General features: G+C 42.0%; 2 protein-coding genes across 3 annotated transcripts in view; one reads left to right on the top strand and one right to left on the bottom strand.

Moving 5' to 3' along the window:
• The first annotated feature begins 1,137 nt into the window (after window positions 1-1,137).
• On the top strand, window positions 1,138-7,582 carry prickle1a (prickle homolog 1a). The gene is made up of 7 exons (XM_061076928.1): window positions 1,138-1,326; window positions 3,194-3,307; window positions 4,164-4,301; window positions 5,000-5,203; window positions 5,433-5,619; window positions 5,725-6,594; window positions 6,720-7,582. Exons 1-7 carry the CDS (start codon window positions 1,138-1,140, stop codon window positions 7,580-7,582), a joined length of 2,565 nt encoding a protein of 854 aa, XP_060932911.1.
• A 974-nt stretch (window positions 7,583-8,556) lies between these two features.
• Window positions 8,557-21,446, bottom strand: part of LOC133009213 (periphilin-1) — a 23,944-nt gene continuing 11,054 nt past the window's right edge. For both annotated transcript variants that reach the window (XM_061076644.1, XM_061076643.1), the window contains exons 6-10: window positions 20,474-20,560; window positions 19,722-19,888; window positions 17,653-17,729; window positions 16,704-16,835; window positions 8,557-9,468 (exon numbers count right to left, since the gene is read on the bottom strand). In XM_061076644.1, the coding sequence (XP_060932627.1) occupies window positions 9,223-9,468; window positions 16,704-16,835; window positions 17,653-17,729; window positions 19,722-19,888; window positions 20,474-20,560 (709 nt within the window). In that variant the 3' untranslated portion in view covers window positions 8,557-9,222. The remainder of the gene's footprint in view (window positions 9,469-16,703; window positions 16,836-17,652; window positions 17,730-19,721; window positions 19,889-20,473; window positions 20,561-21,446) is intronic.

Genomic DNA, 21,446 nt, shown 5'->3' with positions numbered 1-21,446 from the left:
ATACACTGCTTTATTTTAATTGTATCTGTATTGCTACTCGAGTACCATCACGTCTGCAAATGTGTGGATAAGTAGAAATGTATTTGTGACAATTGCCACCACACACGTAGTGTCCCAGTCTTTGATCTCATTGATCTATTTTTTTCCTTCCGTTACATTGTTAGTGTCCAGCCGAGTATCAGTCAAACCCATCCCTCCCTAACCAAGTACTTCACCTGTCTGGCATTGCTCTGTCCATCTTAGAGATGAAAGGATGATCAGACACTCAATGTGGCAGGTTGGTCAACAAACAGTCCAGAGAAAAAGGGGAGATGAAGGGAGAGACCAAGCTTGAGGACATTCTCCATATGTTAGTCCTGTCTAAGGCCAGGCTTGTGTTTATACAGACCTACGGCTCAACTGATCAAACCAGCATCGGTTCCCATGTGGTCGACCCTCTCAAAGTATGACGCAGCCCCTCAGCAGGCTAAAAGGATGACAAGGTGAAAGAACAAGTCTCTAGTGTTGTTCTTACTTTTGTGTTGGTGGCAAACTAAATTACAGTGTTAGAAAGGAACAAGTCTGTTCAACATTCCTCAGCCATACATATAAGAAACTCTGAATTCACTGTGTGTATTTATGAATAGCTAACTGCTCGTTACTGTCACTATAATGAGATCGGACGTCACCTCGTGAAGCTTTGGGAATTTCCTAATGGCCTCTATATATCCAAAAGTCACATGAGGAGGGCACATGTTTAACTTCCACCACAATAGCAGTGAAAGGGTATAGTTATTTTTACGAGTGTCTTTATGAAGTAAACACATCACTAGAAGTGACCTGAGAAAAACTTACTCATGTACCGTAATGGCCTTTGGAAGGGGGTTGTGGGCCTCATGAAAGGGACAGTGATGGAGTGATTCAGCTGGTGGTTAACATGCAGTGGAATGACACTGACATAAGAGAAGCGGATTAGATGGAGTGGGGATAGCATTATGTGGGCACTGGCTGATGTAATGGCTGATTAACCAAAATGTCATTTTCTTGTCACTCAAATCCTCCCTCCGCTTATTGTCCTCACTCCAATTATATTTTCCTTTGTTTCCCTCATCCTTACATTTTTTTTTTACTTTGTCTGTCTAGTAAAAAGAGAGCCTGATGAGCCTGGCGAGTGCAGCACTGTCGGCGTCCGGCTTCCCGGGTGGGGCACGCCAGCGGGACCTGATGATGGAGCAGAAGGTCAGCAAGCTGACCTCTGGCTTCCAACGCAGCTCCACCTCCGATGATGACTCAGGCTGTGCGCTGGAGGAGTACGCCTGGGTACCACCTGGACTTAGGCCCGAACAGGTGAGCAAAACATAGCTTACATTCTATTATTTTTGTTATTGTCAATGGAATTCATAAAGGTCTTATGAGTTGAGTTTAAACAAGCATCAATGTAGTTATGGCGCTCTAGTTATACAAAGAAGACTTGAAGCACAATATTGTTCATTTTAGCTGTTGTATCTATTTCATTGGTTCCTAAATCATTAATTCCCCTAATCAAGAAAATGAATCCAGGTGTATCCTCTGGACAGAGAATAAAAACAGCTCTGACCTGATTCTAACTCCCTTCTAGCCCTTTTGCCTGGCCCAGATAAATGCTGTTCAGTTCATAACTGAGTCACATACCAACTTAAGTCTCTGGATAATTTAACCTATGGGACAGACTTTTTTATGAAACATATTTCATAAAACTTCTGCTTGGTCCCTTTGTTTGACGCAGACTTGACAGGCTTTACCAGGCAGTCACTTAAGGGCAGGATGTGTGTACTTTTACTTACAAACTGCGGCATGGCAAGTCTGCTTGTGATTATCAAGTTCTCTGTTAGGAGGAGGACTTGGTGGGTTGAGCTCAGTGCTTATGGCGGGATCAGGAATCAAGGGGCAGTCTTTTAACAAGCCTTCCTCTCCACAAACACAGGCAGGACTGTTAGTTGTGTCCGCAGGGCAGCCAGTGTGATGTGGCACTTTCCCAATCCCTCCTCACTCCTCATTTCTCTCTTGCCACGATTCTCTCCATCCACCTTCCCTCGTTAAACAACATGTATGGAAGCAATGTGGGGGTGGAGGGCAAGAAGAGATGGGTTCGCAGCAGCAGAAAACTTTAAAGCCCAAACACCCGAGGCCTTTTGTTTGGAAAATGCATGGGTCAACTGTAATGCCTTTACTGCAGCTATTGCCATGAATAGGTCAAGTATTATTGGTCATCATTACAGTGGAGAAACACATAGGGCCTGGGTGATAGTTGACGGTTCCTCAGCCCCTAAGGAGCTGGATGAGGGCTAATAGCAGCATGAAAATGTGCATAATTTACGGTGGGGGGCAAACGTTGGGTTGATTGTCAGGGTAAATTGCTGTTAACCCCCCCTAGACGGCCAAAGCTGCAGGAAGCCCCACTAACAAACAAGACAAGCACATCCCACCTCTTTATCTGGCTGGCTGTAATAGCCCCTCCCTCATAAAGTTTAGTTTCCAGTGGCTAGCCCCAAGGGTCAAAGTGCCACAACAACAGGCTGCTTTGTCCTGTCCTGAGACGAGCATATGACTGGAAAAATACAGCCTTAAAACCAATTTGACCTGTTGACCTGTTTGGACTTGTTTTAGTACAGAATTAAAAGATTTCTTCAGTGCCGTAATCAAAGACTACAACTGCTTTATGTTGTCTTTTAGAAAGAAAGCTGATGGGGTTTAGGGAAATTTCCAGCAAACATTTTCATTCCACAAATAAGTCGTCCAGACATCTAATACAGAGCTGTCCCAGAATGTGTCTCTTCACAAATTAATGTGCTGGTTCTTTGGTATCTTAAAAAACATTGTGTCCTCAGAGATATGGGCTGTTCTATGGGCTGTTCTATCCAAGACATTATAATATATTGTTTTGGATTCACTAGATGAAAGTTTGGGTTATAAATTGTACAACATAAATTTTAAAAAGCGCAATATATTCAGATTGATGACTCCACATTCTTAACAATATATGATTTGGAATGAGGTTCAGTTTGGATGTGTGAGGAATCATTGAACCATCCAGCTTAAATAAAATTTAGTTTTTTTGCTTATGACTTTTGCCCTTCTCTCACTATGTTTCACTACCAAGGTCTGGATGCTTTTACTTGGTGTCATATGGTGTGTTTGAGTGCTTAATAACCTTACTTCATCCTACCTTCTTCAGGTCCAGTTATATTTCTCCTGTCTGCCTGAGGATAAGATCCCCTACGTCAACAGTCCAGGAGAGAAGTTCAGAATCAAGCAGCTCCTCTATCAACTGCCACCACACGATAATGAGGTGAGAATATTTTGAGTGCATGGTTGTCAATGCAATGCGGTATCAGAGTTTTACTCTTATTTCTGTCAAGCTGTCAGAGAGATCCACGCTAGCTGGATCTGTTGCTGCCTGCTCAACCCACAGCATTAAAAAAAACTTCAAGATTTCCATGCCATCCCACTAATGTGAGCCCTTGGCATTCTTGTTGACATCACATTGGGGGATTTTTGTTCCACAATCGTGTAGACATGTAGTGTGGGCACAATGTGACTTTTGACTTGATGATTTTATGATGTTTGCTGGGAGCCCCCACCAGTGGGATTCCTGTCATAGCAGTGGTTTTTATGAGGACTGCTCAGCAGGCAACAGGGATGCTGGTTGAAAGAGGTTTTATGTGATGCCACCACCACAGTGGCACCACAGTTCAACTTGGCTGTCTTTCCTCCTTTGTTGCCCGTCCTCTTGGCTTCATTCTAAACACAGGCCTTGTTTGTGTAAACGTCTGCTTTCCCTCTTGTTAAGGCTTTGGAAACATCAAAAAAGGCCTGTTGTAAAAATGAGATTCTCAATCATGGACTGTGGGTGGAGATATGTTGGGGGGTGTAGAAAGGGCAAGCTGGGGTCAAGAGTTGGCTTTGTTCAGCATGCTATGGTATGCAGTCTGCCCACTTATACTTACCAATCACCTTTATTAGAGGCCAACAGTTTGATCTTCCAAGGGGCATAATTTGAAAAGGCCACTAAAACTATTCATATCCCACCAAGCAAGTTGTTTTTTCAGTACAAGTCTCTGAAAGGAAGGAATCACCTTTATTCTTGATGACCAATTGTTACACTGGCCGTCTTTTTAACAATAACTTATCACCTTCATTTTCAGGTGCGTTACTGCCATTCCCTCAGCGAGGAGGAGAAGAAGGAGCTACATATGTTCAGTGTCCAGAGGAAAAGGGAAGCTCTGGGGAGGGGTACATTAAAGCTGCTGCCCCGGAATCTTCTGAACACCATTTGTGAGCATGTAAGTCCCTTTTTCAGTGTATTATTTACAACTGTAAATATATATATGAAACAATGCCAGTGGTATGATGTTGGACTGAAGAAAAGGACCAATGAGATATTCTTTCGCAAAAATCCAGAGCCATTCTCCAACTCTTTATTGAAGATTTGCTGCCTGTTCTCTGGGCATCTTCTCCATGGGTATTGAACTAATCTTTATCCAGTTTTAACTAAAACCCAGAGGGAAAGATGACATAAAGATCTGTGTCAGCCACGCTATTTAAGAGATCCCTGAACACAAGCTGGATTTGTATCCCTGCGGAGTAAGAAGTATCCTCTACTGTGCAGCCGAGCGTGGCTCAGTAAAATGTTTCATTCAGAATTTACAATATTCATTGAGCAGCCTAAGGATGCCCATAAACCGTGTCAAAACATAGTCCCACTGATATAGATTTTTACAACACACTAATAGTTTCTTACTCAGCTTATTGGAATTTTTTCTTTATGTGATACACTGATAAGGAGGATAGATCAGTGGGAATAAATATTGGCCACTCAAGGACTAAAGATAGGACCACGCACATGCAGCAACACATACCCCTCATCAACCATAAAAATGAACCTGGAAGCCATTTGAACTGTTTTCTGTAGATTTTGTGCAAATTCAGAGTAATTTCAAAATGTTATAATCAATCATGTCATCATGTCTGGATTTTACAGTGTGGTGAAAACATCAATGGTGGAGAAATGGCAGTGGTCGCCTCGAGGGCGGGGCCTGGGCTGTGCTGGCACCCTGCATGCTTTGCCTGCTCCACATGTAGAGAGCTGTTGGTGGATTTGATCTACTTCTACCATGATGGAAACATCCACTGTGGAAGGCACCATGCTGAGCTCCTAAAACCACGCTGCACAGCCTGCGACGAGGTAAAGCCACAAGACTGATATACTATGTAAAAAAACAAGAAAAGTTGGGGAAAAACTTCCAGTCTGAAGTTTATGGTTTTTCACAGTTCCTTCGGGATAGCACTTACATTTATTTTATTTCCCCACTGACTTGAATACATTCCACAAAAATGTACCGTGTCAATCAATGACAACCAGAAAGGCAAAAGATGGCAGTTCTGTCTCTAACAGTGAACATTTTTGTCAACAGATTATTTTTGCTGATGAGTGCACTGAGGCAGAGGGGCGCCACTGGCACATGAAGCACTTCGCCTGTTTTGAATGCGAGACGATTCTGGGGGGCCAGCGCTACATCATGAAGGATGGAAGACCGTACTGCTGTGGCTGCTTTGAGTCTCTCTATGCAGAGTACTGTGAGGCTTGTGGAGAGCACATTGGTAAGACAGTTCTTTCTTATTCTTGTGTCAAAGTAATACACCTGTCATGATAGCCTAGCGTTTAGATTTGTTTTGCTAACCATCTCAACATTTCCCCATTTTCAGGCGTGGATCATGCCCAAATGACCTATGATGGCCTTCACTGGCATGCCACTGAGAGCTGCTTTAGCTGTGCCCACTGTAAGAGCTCTCTCCTGGGCTGCCCCTTTCTGCCACACCAGGGTCATATTTACTGCTCCAAGACCTGCAGTCTAGGGGAAGATGTACATGCCTCTGACTCCTCCGACTCCGCCTTCCAGTCAGCACGCTCACGTGAATCCAGACGAAGTGTGCGCATGGGCAAAAGCAGTCGCTCAGCTGATCAATGCAGACAGTCACTCCTCTTCTCACCTTCTGCCAACTATAAGTTCCCTGGCTTCAGTGGAAATGCTGATGACACCCTGACCAACAAGCTGGCCCACATGAACTTATCTGATGACCATTTTTGGAGAGGACGTGGTGAGGAGACTGAGGCCCCTGAGAACCAAGAGGAGGAGTGGGCTGAGCATGAAGACTACATGACTCAGCTGCTATTAAAGTTTGGAGAGCACGGGGTCTTTCAGCAAGCCAATGATTCCAGACCGACAGATTTCTGGATGGCTGAAAAGGATGCAAAGGCGAAGCAGGAATCGTCTACAGCTGGTGGCGGCAGTGGAGGAGGAAGGGGCAGTCTGGCCAGTAAGAAGTACCAGGCTGACATGTACTGGGCCCAGTCTCAGGATGGGCTAGGGGACTCAGCCTATGGTAGTCACCCGGGCCCGGCAAGCAGTCGAAAAATCCAGGAGTTGGAGCTGGATCAGGGAGCTGGAGGAGGCTTCCAGGGAGAGGAGTCAAGATGGTACAATGACTCCTTAGAGTGTATCACAGATGAGTTCAAGAAAATAGATCACAGTGTCAGAGACTCCATGGACTCACTGGCTCTCTCAAATATAACAGGTGAGTAGACATGACATGATCATGTACTAGAAATTAATATTTTACCTGTTAGCAATGATTGGTTGTTGAAACAGATTCCTGAGTACATGAGCAAACATTTAATATATTTTTTCTCTCCTCTCCAGGGGCCTCAGTAGATGGCGATAGTAGAGATAGACCTTTGGTATATTCCTTGCAAGGTTTCCAAGGACTGGAAACAGAAGACTGTGACAAAACCAGTAATATGGGCACCCTCAACTCTTCTATGTTACACAGAAGTGCAAATTCCCTGAAGAGCCTTGTATTTGAGCATGAGGAGGTGGAGGAAATTGTTCCAAAGGAGGAGGTGGCTGCTCGGCCAGTGGACAGTCCCAAGCCTCATGTCCCTGCAATCAGAAGGAGTCGTTCCCAGTCTAGGCCTCAACAGGTCAAATTCTCTGATGATGTGGTTGACAATGGTCATTATTGTGATCTCCCAGTGCGTCAACCCCCCATGAGTGAGCGGACTCGACGGAGAGTGTACCACTTCGAGGAACAGGGCCAGGGACTTCAATCTGGTCGACACCATCACCACCACAGGAGACGCCACAGTCGCAAGTCGCGCTCTGACAATGCTCTTAACCTTCTGCCCAAGGAGAGGGCCAAGACGAGCTACAAAGTGGAACACAGAGGGAACGCCCTTGGCCCAAAGGGTCACCAAGCCATCCATGGCCGACCAAGTCCTTCTGCTTTGTCAGACTGTGGGCAACAAGGCCCAGCCATGGGGAGGTTCTTGGGGCTGTATGGAGATGATGATGACTGGTGCTCCACATGCTCATCTTCTTCCTCTGATTCTGAGGAGGAGGGCTTTTTCCTGGGTCAACCCATTCCTCAGCCTAGGCCCCATAGACACTACTACACTGAGGACTTGCCCAGCCCTGTGGTAGGCATATCTACCTCTCCTTATGGCCAATGGACTAAGTCCAAAAAGAAAAAAGGACACAAGGGGAAAAACTGTATACTTTCATAGGCTTTCACTCACTTATCCTCAGCTTTGGATAATGCTCTACCATACACCGGTCACTGCTTGCTAATAAATGCTTCTGAGTCAATTTACCAAGGTGTTTGTGTAAGACACCATCCCTCATACCAATTTTTTCATAGGTCTTCGCTTCTGTAGCATTACAACCTGCAAGTTAGAAAGCATTTGAGAGTAATGTATATTTATAAAGCACCATCTGACCTGTAACAGTGCAGATATGAATGTATATATTGTAGAATAAAAAACCCAGAAATGGCTATTTTTTATACCCTTACGTTAATGGCATGCTCTGTACCAAAATGCCATCATGTCTGGATTTTACAGTGTGGTGAAAACATCAATGGTGGTAATAAATGCTTCTGAGTCAAATAAATGCTTCTGAGTCAATTTACCAAGGTGTTTGTGTAAGACACCAGCCCTCATACCAATTTTTTCATAGGTCTTCGCTTCTGTAGCATTACAACCTGCAAGTTAGAAAGCATTTGAGAGTAATGTATATTTATAAAGCACCATCTGACCTGTAACAGTGCAGATATGAATGTATATATTGTAGAATAAAAAACCCAGAAATGGCTATTTTTTATACCCTTACGTTAATGGCATGCTCTGTACCAAAATGCCTTAAACATTTAATTATTGGTAAATGGTACAGAGACCTTTTCCATGAGGGTATCAGAAATGTAATGATGAATTGACTCTGACCCAAGCTCTTCAAATGTGTTTTCTTTCAGGCTTGTGCACCGCGAACATATTAAAAGAAACACTGAGTGTATTAAAAGGCCTGGCTGAGTGGTGTATTTATGGTTCACTATATCAGGGCAAAGCATTGTAATCTGTATAAATGTACAAACTGGAATATAAGGCTAAGATAGATGATAATTGTAATAAAAATATCTATATATCTTGGTTGGTGTTGTTTTGTTCATGTGCAAAAGTATTTGATCGACATAAGAAGCAAGGCGTTTAATCAATGAATTCAAGATGGTAACATTTATTTACAAAAAATTCTTAAAAAGGCAGAAGTTACATAGATAAATACATGATCTACAAATAATTCTTGATCTTTTCTATACAGAATAGTGCTGCACTGCAAAACACCCTATAGATTTGGACCCTTCAATACTGGTTGGAGAATACACATGTGTAAATAAAGCCAGACTAAAATCGTCAGTAGGATTCAACAAATAGATCAAGACTCATGCTGGTTGTATGATCAGTTCAAATGTGATGTGAAATAAAGTGAATGTAATAATATTGGATGGATTTTTCCACATCATTGACCTAAGTAAAAGACAGCTGAAATTGTCTCTTGTGCATCTCTCTGCACAAGGCTCCTCGCATTAAAACTTTCCTCATAATACTTTAAGGTTTTTCACTGTAAAAGCATATCCATTTTAGGAATTATTTAATCTGATTTGAAGACTTAAATCTTTATGTTACAGTTAGTAGAAAATTGCCACAGTTTACTCTGTGCCTTGAATATAATAACAATGAATCATGAATTAATACTAATAACTAAACTGTTGCTATTACTTGATTAAAAACAAGATTGAAATGAAATATTAAAGATATGTATTTTTATAAATTCTTATTGGGACATTTTTCTGATCATTTAAGAAATACGATTTTTAAGACTCCTCTACTACATTATGTTGCTCCTGTGTCTTGTGACCTGTGGTTTTTGCTGAGGTGTCTGGTTGATCTAATACCTCGTCCAGCTTTTTCACAAAGTGCCTGAGGGCATCTAGGCAGCGCTGCTTCATCTCCAACAGGTTCTTATCCAGAGGAGCCTGCAGCAGATTATCCAAACTGGGCTCCTTCGCCACCAACATCTTCACCACTGTGCGAAATGTCTCACAGTCCTGCCTGTAATGCTGCACATACAAAAATGACATTAGGAATCTTATTAATATGTACTCATAATGACAATAACAATTTGGTAAAAACATTAAGAAAATTACAGTATACGTTTGTCTGTCCTCAAGGCACTCTGAATATTAAGAGGTCATCCTGACGATAAATATTTAATTTAATCATTTTGTTCTGATTGTAATAAAAAACACAAGTTTTCAATATGAGTGATGCAGATTGAGAACACTGCTAAATCCAAGATATCAGGATGTTACACATTTCCACATATGGGGCGCACCCACAAGAATGCACACACAAAAAAAAACAATTCATCATTGTGTGATTGTCATTTAAAAGTCTAATTTAATGCATAAAACATGTGCAATGTGTGTATAAAGTGAAACCCATGCTTTCATAAATTTGTGATATTATTTAAAAGGCCCATTGATCAAAAAATAGTAATGGACCCCACAAACAAGTGAGCCGCTCCACCTGTCAGCTCTTTGAATTCTACAGGTCAACTCTCGTCAGAACCATCTTCTGGTAAATTGGTATATTCTTTGAAACAGGTGTGTGAATGTGTGCAAGCTAGCCCATTCAAGTGCATGTCCGCCCATAACAAAGGGAACATGAGGTGTCAGAGTATGTAAGTGGCGCTGTAGCATTCTTTCACACCCCATTGTAACAATCTCTCACATCCCTCTCAGATTTTACTGCCGACACAAAACGGCTGTAAAGTTCTTTATTAGAGTCCCAGGTGCAAGCTCACAACATCTTTATCACCTGGGGAGAAAAGGCTAAATGTGGGGCCCTGCGCTGAAGCTGCAGAGAGATTTAGGACAAGGTTAGCTTGTCAAGAAGCAGTCTGGTACACCAGGGTCTTCCATTGCTGAGTTAATGCAGCCCAGACCACCTCTTCCCTCAAATTAGAGTCACTGGGGAAGACAGAATGTGTTTCTGTGGCTTAAAACAACCACTCTGCTGTCCAATACCAGAAATCAAATCCAACAAGTTCTTAATATTAGATAATGTATACAAAAAACAGCAATGAAGGATATATTTATCTCCACAAACATGGTCATTATCTTCTGTTTAATATCTTTTTTGGATCAACTGTAGGAAATCACTTAATCTGATGGAAAACTTTGTGTCACTTTTACTCAAGTGTCAGGACACATGACCTACTTCTTCAAAGTGGGGACTTAAACAAGCTTCATGTTCCTGAGACATACTGAATATCTGTGTCACGTTCATCTGCATAGACATTTTAGGAATGTGAGCAGTGCAAGTTTTTGTCGTAGAACAAAAAATTGTTGACAGTATCTCATCCGACATTTTCTCTCTGTAAAACACAATAAATCCTTGGTTTGGGTCATTTTGACAGGGAAAATGCTGCCTGTCAACCTCAATCAGTGTCCCGTGTTGAGCAGAATGTGAGGTTAACCGGTTAAATGGGTATATTCCAGGGTTCTGTCAGTTATGGGGAAATTTTGAACCACAAGTGCTGTTTCCTTGCCTAGATACACATTACATAACGTGTGTCGAGGCTAACTCATGTTCATGTATCCAGGAAGTTGAGCAGTGAATTGTAAATTAATTCAATCACACTCGCATTACTTAACTGTACTTGATGACAGTTTCTGGAGATTTTGGGGCAAAGGGAGTGTCTGCAATAAGCTCACACACCTACTGGGTAGAACTGTCCTTACTGAGTGAGAAAAGAATTGGCATTAATTATTTTTGGTATCAAGAATTGGTAACAATTCCTTTCCATGTGAAAGGTGAGAGGGAGCTCAGCAGGGTGGGGTTTTGAATATACGGTTGTTTGAAAAAGGTCAAAGAAACAAAAATACCATGAACTTCAGTTTTGAACAATGAAACAATTCACCACAGAGAACCGCTCACTAGGTTTCTAAGGGAAACAACAGAGGCATGCTTTAAAAACTAGAAGATGAAAGAGGCTGCTGAGCGTACCTGTTGGGGAGAAAAATCCTGCGTGCACAATTTGTTGCAGGTCTCTGACTGGGTTAAACTAGGCTAAGTAAGGTAACGTGAAATTATAAAAATTACAAACAAAATCTGATGGGAGAAAATTAAAGGTCCCTTTTTTATGCTGTACCTGATAATTATATGATGTTAAAAGAATACAATGCCTCCAGCTTCGACATGACTCCAGTTTTTCTTAATAGCTTTATCGTCTCTCACCTCTCTCCCAATGATAGTTCCCCTACTCAACTAGCTACAGCATGTTCAGAAAGTAGATTCTCACTTATCTATTCATTCCTGTAACCCTAACCCACATTGTACATCAAAGTACATATATTCAGGAAATTGTTGGCTCAGCGTAACGGGAAAATGTAGGGTAGAGTAACTATTGATTATGAATACTTAAGCAATAGTGTTATTATCCCAATTCGATTACACACACACACACACACACACACACACACACACACACACACACACACACACACACACACACACACACACACACACACACACACACACACACACACACACACACACACACACACACACACACACACACACACACACACACACACACACACACACACACACGGGAAGGCAGGTCAAGTGAATTTAGACAGAAATATCCCAGACTGTGGGAGATATTTGGTCCGTGGCTGATGCTTTAATGTCTGCAGATCATGTCAAGCGAATTTGTGGCCCAACATAATGACAGGCCTCACCACTGACCGCAAGGAAGTGAGAGACTCACAACACGTGTGGCCGGCTAAGCTCAGGGTCAACTTCATTCAACAAAAACAAGTTTTGGTTCTCCTTCAGCATACAGTATCAGCTGTCCCATCTTAGGCTTTCCTCCACCTTTTCTATAACACGCAACCATAAGTTGAAGTTGATTTTTACACTCTCAAGCGCAGAGTACTTTCCTTAACATTTTCACTCAGCGACCGTTATTCGGGAGGGGAACACGAATTTGTTCCAGGTTTGAAGACGTGAGAGGAAACGAGGAATAATTAGACACAAACATGTGGTGAATGTCCCACAAACCAGCACTTCTCTAATCACTTAGGGTTGATTGTGTTTGCCATCTTTCAAAACAGAATCTACCTAGGCTTTCCCGTGCTAAAGCCTTTGTTGACAGTGATTACATTTTCACTACATTACGTCGCATATACACAGTTTTACGCACGCCAAAGCTTGAAAAGAGGACAAGGAAAGGGAAAGAGGCCTCGTATGGAACTAGAATGTCACTCAATAGAGGGCATAACTCCACCGAGGCCCAACAGTCCTCTAATGAAACCACATTTAAATTCACTAGATTGCTAAATTTTCATTAGATCCTTTACACACTCATAAATACCAGTTCCCTAAACATGCCAGATTTTTTTTTTACATCAAGATCCATGAATCATTGTCAAGGAAATCAATGTTGGATTTGTACCAAAATTGTATGGGTTCTTCCCTGACCCATACTGCATCATTCCACTATGTTTTGAGGTAATCTGTCTTGTGGATTCTCCCTAATTCTGCTGACAAAAAGACAGAAAAACAAACAAGTGAAGACAAAAACATGCTCCCATGTTACTTGAACAAACAGCAAGGGTTCTGCTGACCGGAGTGTGCTCTTTGCGCCGTGAGAAAAGGTTGCAGGGAGGTTTGTGCCTTCGCTCCCTGGAGTGGGAGCCATGAGCTGATCTTTCAGACTGATACTGGGGGCCACACAGGAGGGGCTGTAGGCCCTAGAGAACCTGCAACACTCGGGGCCTTAAGGAGAAGGCTTGAAAAAGTGGGCCTCGGCCCAAATCGGATGTTTGCGGAGGTCCACATTGTGACCACACTGACAGGAGTGTGTGTGTGTGTGTGTGTGTGTGTGTGTGTGTGTGTGTGTGTGTGTGTGTGTGTGTGTGTGTGTGTGTGTGTGTGTGTGGGGGGGGGGGGGGGGGGGGGGAGTTCAGGGTTTGAGTGAGATTATACATAAGGCACTCACATAGACATTTAGTGAGGCTCTGTTCAAGTGAGCGTTGATGCAGGCAGGGGTGCTGCATAATAGGGGAAGTGGGGTAATGACTTGAGGGCTGGTACACATTAGGGGATATTAAAAGAGCCATTTTAATCACTCAAGCTGCAAACCGGACCTCTCGGTGGAGGGGCCAACAGTTGAAATGGATATGTTTCATTTGCACTGATTGAGATGATGATCGGACTTCTCTGAAAATCACTCCCAGGCACTTCTGAACAGATCTTTTTCTGGATTCCTGTTGTTGGAGCTGCTGTTTTACATGCTGCGATTTGTTCTGCGGTCACTCCAAAGAGTGATGCATTACTCCACACTTCCCAACATGCTAGTCATCATGTCAGAAATGAAATGATTTCATATTGTGAAACATGTTATGACAAGCAGAGTCATAACTTAAGCAGGGATGTTTTCCGTGTCAATTAATTTGTCTGAGGTTTCTGATTTCCTTTAATGCTCTGAAACACAAATAAAAAGTATGCAAGTTTAAGTGGTGGGAAAAATCAAGAGGAACCAGCCTCTGCTAAATGCATACTGTATACACAGTGTTAAGTACTGGCTGAAAATAAAATAAGGAAAGGACAAAAGAATTTAAAAGCATGTGGTCGTTGAGGTTTTAGCTTTAGCCTCTGTCCATTTATTGTGTTTTTCAGAATTAGGCAAAAATAACTGAATAGTTTTCCATGGAAGGACCCATTAAATGTTAGTGTGGATTTGTACGAAGGAAAATATATACAAGATTTTTTCATCACTTTCTTCAACATTGCGAGACATTTTCATTGATTTCCCTAGGACTAATTAATGGGTCACTTTCTCCGAGTGTGTGAAACGTGCAGATTGTTGGGCCTTGGTGGAGGTATGTGCTCAATCAGTTTTGTGGATGCAACACACAAGCTGCTGTTAAATGAATCAGTTCCTTCAAGCAAGTTTAGGAAGATATGAGGTCCTGCTCCGCCCACTACCTGAACTGCTGTGTGTGTTGAACTGAGCCTGGGACAGATGTCGCAGTAAAGTCACTGTGGAGGTTTGAGCCGCTCACCACGTCTTTCGAAGCAGTTGCAAATGGCTGGGTAGGCATGTGTCTGCTTAAGCCAGGAGACGCACCACACAGTGGGTGGGCCGCCTGCATCCTGCAGGGCAATTCCTGCCCGGCTTTAACGGGAACAGATAAGTGGTACTGTAGTGGAGAGCGATGAAGGGGAGGGAAAGAAGTGCAACTCCAAATAGCAGGCCGCAACAGACGTCAAAACCTGATGTGCTAAGGGGCTGTTCTGCTGAATCATCCTTCTTCTCTGCACCGACAAATGTTTCTTCAATCAAAGAAAAGAGAGCACATTTCTCCAGTATTAGCATCGCTACACTGGCTTCCTGTTAAATCTAGAATAGAATTTAAAATTCTCCTCCTCACCTTCAAGGCCCTTAATGATATGGCACCTCTTTACCTTAAAGAGATGTTAGTTCCATATCAACCTACTAGAGCACTCCGATCCCAGAACTCAGGTTTACTTGTTGTCCCTAAAGTCTCTAAAAGTAGAGTAGGAGCCAGAGCTTTTAGTCATCAAGCCCCACTGCTGTGGAATAATCTCTCACTTTCAGTTAGGGAGGCAGACACGCTCTGTTCGTTTAAAAGTAGACTCAAAACCTTCCTTTTTTATAAAGCTTATAGTTAGAGCTAATTTGTGCGATGTTCCAAATTTGATTAAATGGCAAAAACCCCTGATGATGCTAAGACGCACAGGGAATTTATGACACAAGACACACGGAGCTTCTCTTTCCTGCTTCTCCTTCCTTTTCTCCATATTTATCACATCAAGATAATTCTTATCTGATCAGTACATGTTACTAACTTGACCCCTTTTCCCGGAGTTTCTGTGCCTTAGCGCCCGCGGATGCAGGGCCACAGCTGTGGCCGCACCATGGATTATGATTGTGGATCGCGTGTCGGAGGTCACAATGGTGGATCCAGTTCGGTGGATTCTGTATCGTGCCAGCTGATCGTCGTTGTAATGGAGGATCCTTTGTCGCGTTGGCATCGGATGATGAGGGACCACGACCGAGGCGGCAGCTGATAATGGATTCTAACTGGCGGCGGTGGACAATGACTGTGGATTATAGTGGATCCCATCCTGATGCTGGATCGTGGTCTTGCTGGCTGCTGGCCAGAGACTGTGATTGCAGCGGGACTGCCTGACACATAGTATTGAAAAATGTTTAGCCTAATGGATGCTGCTAAAAATCCTGATGATGTTTTCTTACACCTGACATCTATTGCACTTCTGTCCGTCCTGGGAGAGGGATCCCTCACATGTGGCTCTCTCTGAGGTTTCTACATATTTTTACCTGTGAAAAGGGTTTTTAGTAGTTTTTCCTTACTCTTGTTGAGGGTTAAGGACAGAGGATGTCACACAATGTTAAAGCCCCATGAGACGAATTGTTATTTGTGAATGTGGGCTATACAAATAAAACTTGATTGATTGATTGATAAATACCCCAAGCCACACTATAGAGCTAATATAAAAGGTTTGTGTGAATCCCTGAGCCACCAAATCATTAGAGTGAAAAACACATGTGGCGAGGGCAACCACACAATACGGTGAACCCAAGAAGAACCTCAGTCCTCTGGGGCTACAATGTCTCACTTGCAGTACAAACTTTTTCTATATATATTTAACAATATCCAAGTGTTTCAGCTTTGTTAGAGCACTAATCTCTCAACTACGACCCAGTGGCACCCTGCCTGACCTGTGCCCATGTCCTGTGTGATTCCTTCGACTCAGAACAGTCACAGCCGTCAGGTGTGATGTAAGAGAGGCAATAAAAGGGTCAACTAAAAGTTAGAAGGAAAAGACTAAACACAAAATAAATGTCAAATAAAAAAAAATACCGATGAGGGGAGACAAGTCTACAGGTTTCCCTTGCTGTTTCAGGATTATTATTTTTTTATATCCTAAAACAAGACAGAATTAATCAGATTGTACTTCATTATGAGGACAAATGTATGTAAATCTTGGTCATTGAAACAAGAAAACAATCTCAATTCCGTGGCAGATTTTTCCACTTGTTTTAAGAAAATTATATTTTAAAGCTCAGTAATACCCTGTTCAAATTAAGCGACTTACAGTATATTAGAGACCCAGTGATAGTGGAGCATGGTTCAACTTTGACGAAAAAAGGAGGCAAGATAAATGGTGGTCTACGCAAAAAAGAGTTAAGAGGATTCACAGACGTTAGGTGGTTTAATGGACAAAACCCTGCTACCTTCTCAATTTCCAGAGCCTTCTCCTTAATGGCTTTCAACCGGTCAGTCTTCACGTCGTCCTCTGGTGTCGGCTTTGGCTCCATGCTGGCAGCAGGCACATCCTGCGTCTCCACTACAGATGCAGTTTTTTCCTGGTGGGCCAAAGGTTAAGGGTTAGAACCAAGGTCACCAGGTTTAGAAACTGGTTCTGATTTCAAAGTGTTTCAAATAGAGACAAGTCTACTCTCTTACGGGTGTTGAGGTCTTGTTTTGGTACATGTCTCCTTACGCATGCCACATGTCAACAGTAAACAGACGTGACCAAATACAGTACAACTCTCTGGATAAAATAATGACCCAGTATGGTAGCTGCTACTGTATATTATTACGTCCACCGGTTTGTTGGGTTTTCAAGTATACACAAAAACTTGCTGGATTGATGGGACATGGGCCGGGATTAGAACCCAATAAATTTGGGGCAGACCCAGAAAAAAAAGGCAGATCCACAAATTTCTTATCACAACATAAAAGTTTTTTTTTTCACTGATTTCCCAGGGAATAATTAATCAAATCTGATCAAACAAATCTAGCATATTTAGATGACTGATATCTACATCCGTTTTCCGACAAGGCCTGAGTCTGTAGAATTGGATACAGAGATTACCCGAAGTTTGCTATTCACTTATGAACATCGCAGCAAGAGGTTCTATGCACAACAGCAACAAATCATCTGCAATATTCAAGTCGAGAGGTGGAGCAGCCGGAACGAATAAGGTAGAGGCAGGAAGTGAACTATTAACTCTGCTAAACAGATCACGGTATTTTTTTGACAACAGCTCATATCGCCACAAACTCTCTTGACTTTTTTGTGTGTGTCTGACAGGAGATATGTGCTCCACTCAGTGCCCTTCAAGTTATATTTGTATTTTACTCATGCAATGCGTTTCTTCTGAGAGCATATTGTTTTACCTTAGAAAATCCTGAGCTGTGAGGAGACCCCTCCACAGGGCTGCTGGGAGTGCTGGTCACCAGCACATTGGATTTATCTACAGAGAGAATAAAGACAAATGGAAATGGAAAGAACAGTGAGCCAACTTGCAGATAATCAGTCACAGATAAATAACGGAAAATACAAAGTTCTCACAAAGAGGAGACAACTATAAATAGAGGGCGACCTGTAGAATCCATGAGGGTAACCAAGGCATTCTTTTATTTAATTTTGCTTTGTACGAAAAAACCCTGGGGGGAGCATCCCGGTGGGTTGGTGGTCTGGGACCGACTGCACTGTGCTGTCTAATAAACGGTAAAAGAGCCATAACATATAATAAGAATTTCAAAAATACAGCAGGGAACAATTACTTTCAACTGCGAGACATTAGATAATCAGTCCTTATTGTGAACAATTGTGACGCCAAGGCATTATCCTGCAGCTGAAAAGAGTAAATCATTATTTTGTTTATCACTCCCTTGTTAGAGCCTCCCACACAACAGTGGTCGAGGAGTTCGACTGTGCCGAAATTGAAATATTGTCCCTTTTGCTGGCTCCACTGTGTCTAGAACAAAACAAATATATTAAAGTTAGTTGTTTAAGGAATCTCCCATAGTTATTAGAGTGAGCCTAGGTAACACACCCTAATTTCAGTCCCTCAGTTGGACTACACACATAAACAATAGAGGTAAAGGCTGAGGCATTCAAACAAACTATTTATATATTATATAACAATAGTCATCCCGGACAAAGATTTTAGTCATTGCACAGAGCTTCCTTGTGCACAGCATAAACCTGGTATACCTACCCCATCACTAAAATCCCTACTTAGCTCTGCTGCCCTAATTAATATCCCAGATGGAGGTGGAAGAGGGAGGTACGACTGTTTTCTCACAGTTTTATTGCATCTTCAAAGGGTGCTGCCACCATGTTGCTAACACATTAATATGTTTATGCATCTTTCAAATCAAAAAACTGGAGAAATTACTATCCTCACTTCTCTCCCTCAGACTAATAACAGGCCTTGTGTCAGAACAATTTGACAGGAGCTCTGTAAAAAGTAAATTTCATTAGCTCCACATTGTTAATTAATTTTAAGCTGTGAAGCCTGTTAAAGTCATAAACGAAAACACGTCAAATGACAGAGCCACAGTGATTCTGAAGACATTGTTAAACCAGAGCATGAATTGGTTTCTCACTAAAGAAAGAGGTCAGAATCTGAATCCAAAGCCAAACTACCCCAATAAACCCAGGGTATCCTTTTCCCAGCCTCTAAAATGGGTGGTGTTGGTGTAATTAACATCGTAACGTGTTTCAGCATTCCCTGACCCCTCACACTACACCTCCAAAAACAGATGCTACACCTGGAATGGCTTAATTCTTTTACACATGATAATTATACACGTTTCTGTAAAATGGGGAAAGGGTCTCTTTTGTTGTCATTACTAAACAGCTGCAAGGACACACATTGCATTAGATAAAAGGTAAATTCACAGCTCTACTGGCTACAAGCCATCGAATTGTCTCCTTCAGGGTTTTACTTGCCGTGACCAATCTCAAAATGGTCAAAAAACCCACAAACACCCACTTACATCTGGCTTTTGTCTGTAATGGATACAATTGGCTTTCACTCCCAGGTCACATGACGCTGCTAATGTTCAAACAAAACAATTTGCATAGTTGCTATTTGCAACTATCCTGCATGAGGAAAAACGGCGGGCTGAGTCAGTAGCTTCCTTTACATCAATGCTTAAAACATACTTGTCTTGTACGCCAATCCCTGATTTTTCTATTATTGTAATAATGATCTTGTTATTCTTCTATGACTGTTTTTATTTATTTTAATGAACTTTTACTTTGCGTGAAGCACTTTTTAACTTTATTTTGAGAATTGCTATATAAATAAAGACATCATTATCATTATAAAAAATAAGTATCATAAGGGGCTAATAAAATATTCCCATAATTCTTCTTGCTCACCGCCAGCTATTAGGACTTTATTTGAGGACATTCAGCTGAACACAACACAGGGTTGTAACTCATCACTTACGTTTCTGTTCGGCCTGCTGATGTGCCTTTGAGCCTTTGACCTTGTCAGGGGAGAAACTCCTGCTTCTGCTGTTTGACCCAGCGCATCCAGGGATCTGGGCTTCCCTCCTCACAGGGGAGCGGTGCTGCGGAACGGGCGCAGAGCTCAGGCAGTCATCAGGGTCTCCTCTACAGAAATGAGAAATAATCAAGAAGTTCAAGTGTCTAATAAATCCTGCAAAAGGTTGAAGTTTAAAATAGGTTCTGTGCGGCAGACGAAATTAAATGAATTGTGTTCAAAAATGCTTTTGATCAGTAATATTTATTAAGGGTATTTATTCAACCTCAGGCAGAATCATCTTTAAAACAGTGAGCTGCATTTAACACAGGATCAAATTCTTCTGAGGAAGCTTCTGCTAGACAACAAACTCAGATTTTGTCCAATTTAACCTTTTTAAAGTTTCCTTATGATTGAGATTTCAATACACGACCTTTGCTGATAAACTTAGTGCTTCATGTTATGAAACCCTTCCACACTGGACACAAATTTGTATCTAAACAATATAATTTTAGTTTTTGAATATATAAGTTAATGCAATAGCCTCTAGTAAGTGTTCTATATGTAGACAGGAATTGTCACGTTTAAATGTAAGCTTAAGACTTAAATCAAAAACTAGACATCTGATTTCAATCTCTCCCTGCTTACACAGTTGGCAGTTTATTTACTGGTTTTACTAGTAAAAAACTAAAACACATGGACATGAGGGGACTGACTTGGGTTTTTTGTCCAACGCTTGTCTCCGAACCGGGCGAGCCCTACGGCCTCTGCTGCGGGGATAGGGAGCAGGGCGGCCATTGTTCCTGAAAAACATGGGGGAGAAAATTCTGATTCGGATAAATCAATGGCTACCAAGGCTGCTCTGCACCCTGGAGACAACTGCTTGTTAAACAACGGTCCACGGAAGATACGATAAACAAATCAAGAGTTTGTTGACTGCACATTCAAAAAGCATCATTTTCATCATTACTGGTTTTAAAAAGCAACAGTGTTGGGTATTCGTTAGTGTGTGCTTACTAATGTGTAATGGAAAAAGCATAAAAAGGAGGCAGAACCACAAAGACTTAAATTCCGGCTGTGGCACACTGATCAATTTGTGGAGTGGAGGCAATCACCACTTTGGCATAAGCAACATTTGGCCGACAGTTGCACGAATTTTGGTCGTCTTTCACCATCTCTCCTTAACAGTAGGCATAGGCACGATTACAGTAAGAACGATCCTGAAGTCACAATGCAAAGTAACCATGTGATGTAATGACCACATCTGATGTTAAATGTAAAACCATTAAGTTGTGAAATGTCACCGTTCACTGAACCTTGTTTTTAATGATTTTCCAGACTCAAAGAAAAGCTTGTGTGTGAACGAAAACCTGTCGGTCCAGAAGTATAAATGACCCACAGGCACCTGGTTGGCTCGACCTCTGCCTGAACTCGAGCCACATCTCAAATAAAAAGCAGGTCTAACAAGGCCTCAAACTTTAACGACTCATGCTGTGTTTGAAGTAGCCAAGAATCAGCCTGACATTTGCCAAACGCCTTGACCGCCATCCATACAGTACAAAGCCCACATCAGAAGGCAATGATAGAAAAATTTATGAACTTAATTTAAGGGGGGAAAATAACTCATTAAAAGGTAAACCAATCTTTTAACAGACATGTTAAGGGTTATGCCTTATTACAGAGGGAGAG

This window comes from Limanda limanda, chromosome 8 (assembly GCF_963576545.1).
Source record: "Limanda limanda chromosome 8, fLimLim1.1, whole genome shotgun sequence".
NCBI classification, from domain to species: domain Eukaryota; kingdom Metazoa; phylum Chordata; class Actinopteri; order Pleuronectiformes; family Pleuronectidae; genus Limanda; species Limanda limanda.
The sequence above is the reverse complement of the archived record's forward strand: the minus strand, read 5'-3'. Positions and strand labels throughout refer to the sequence as shown.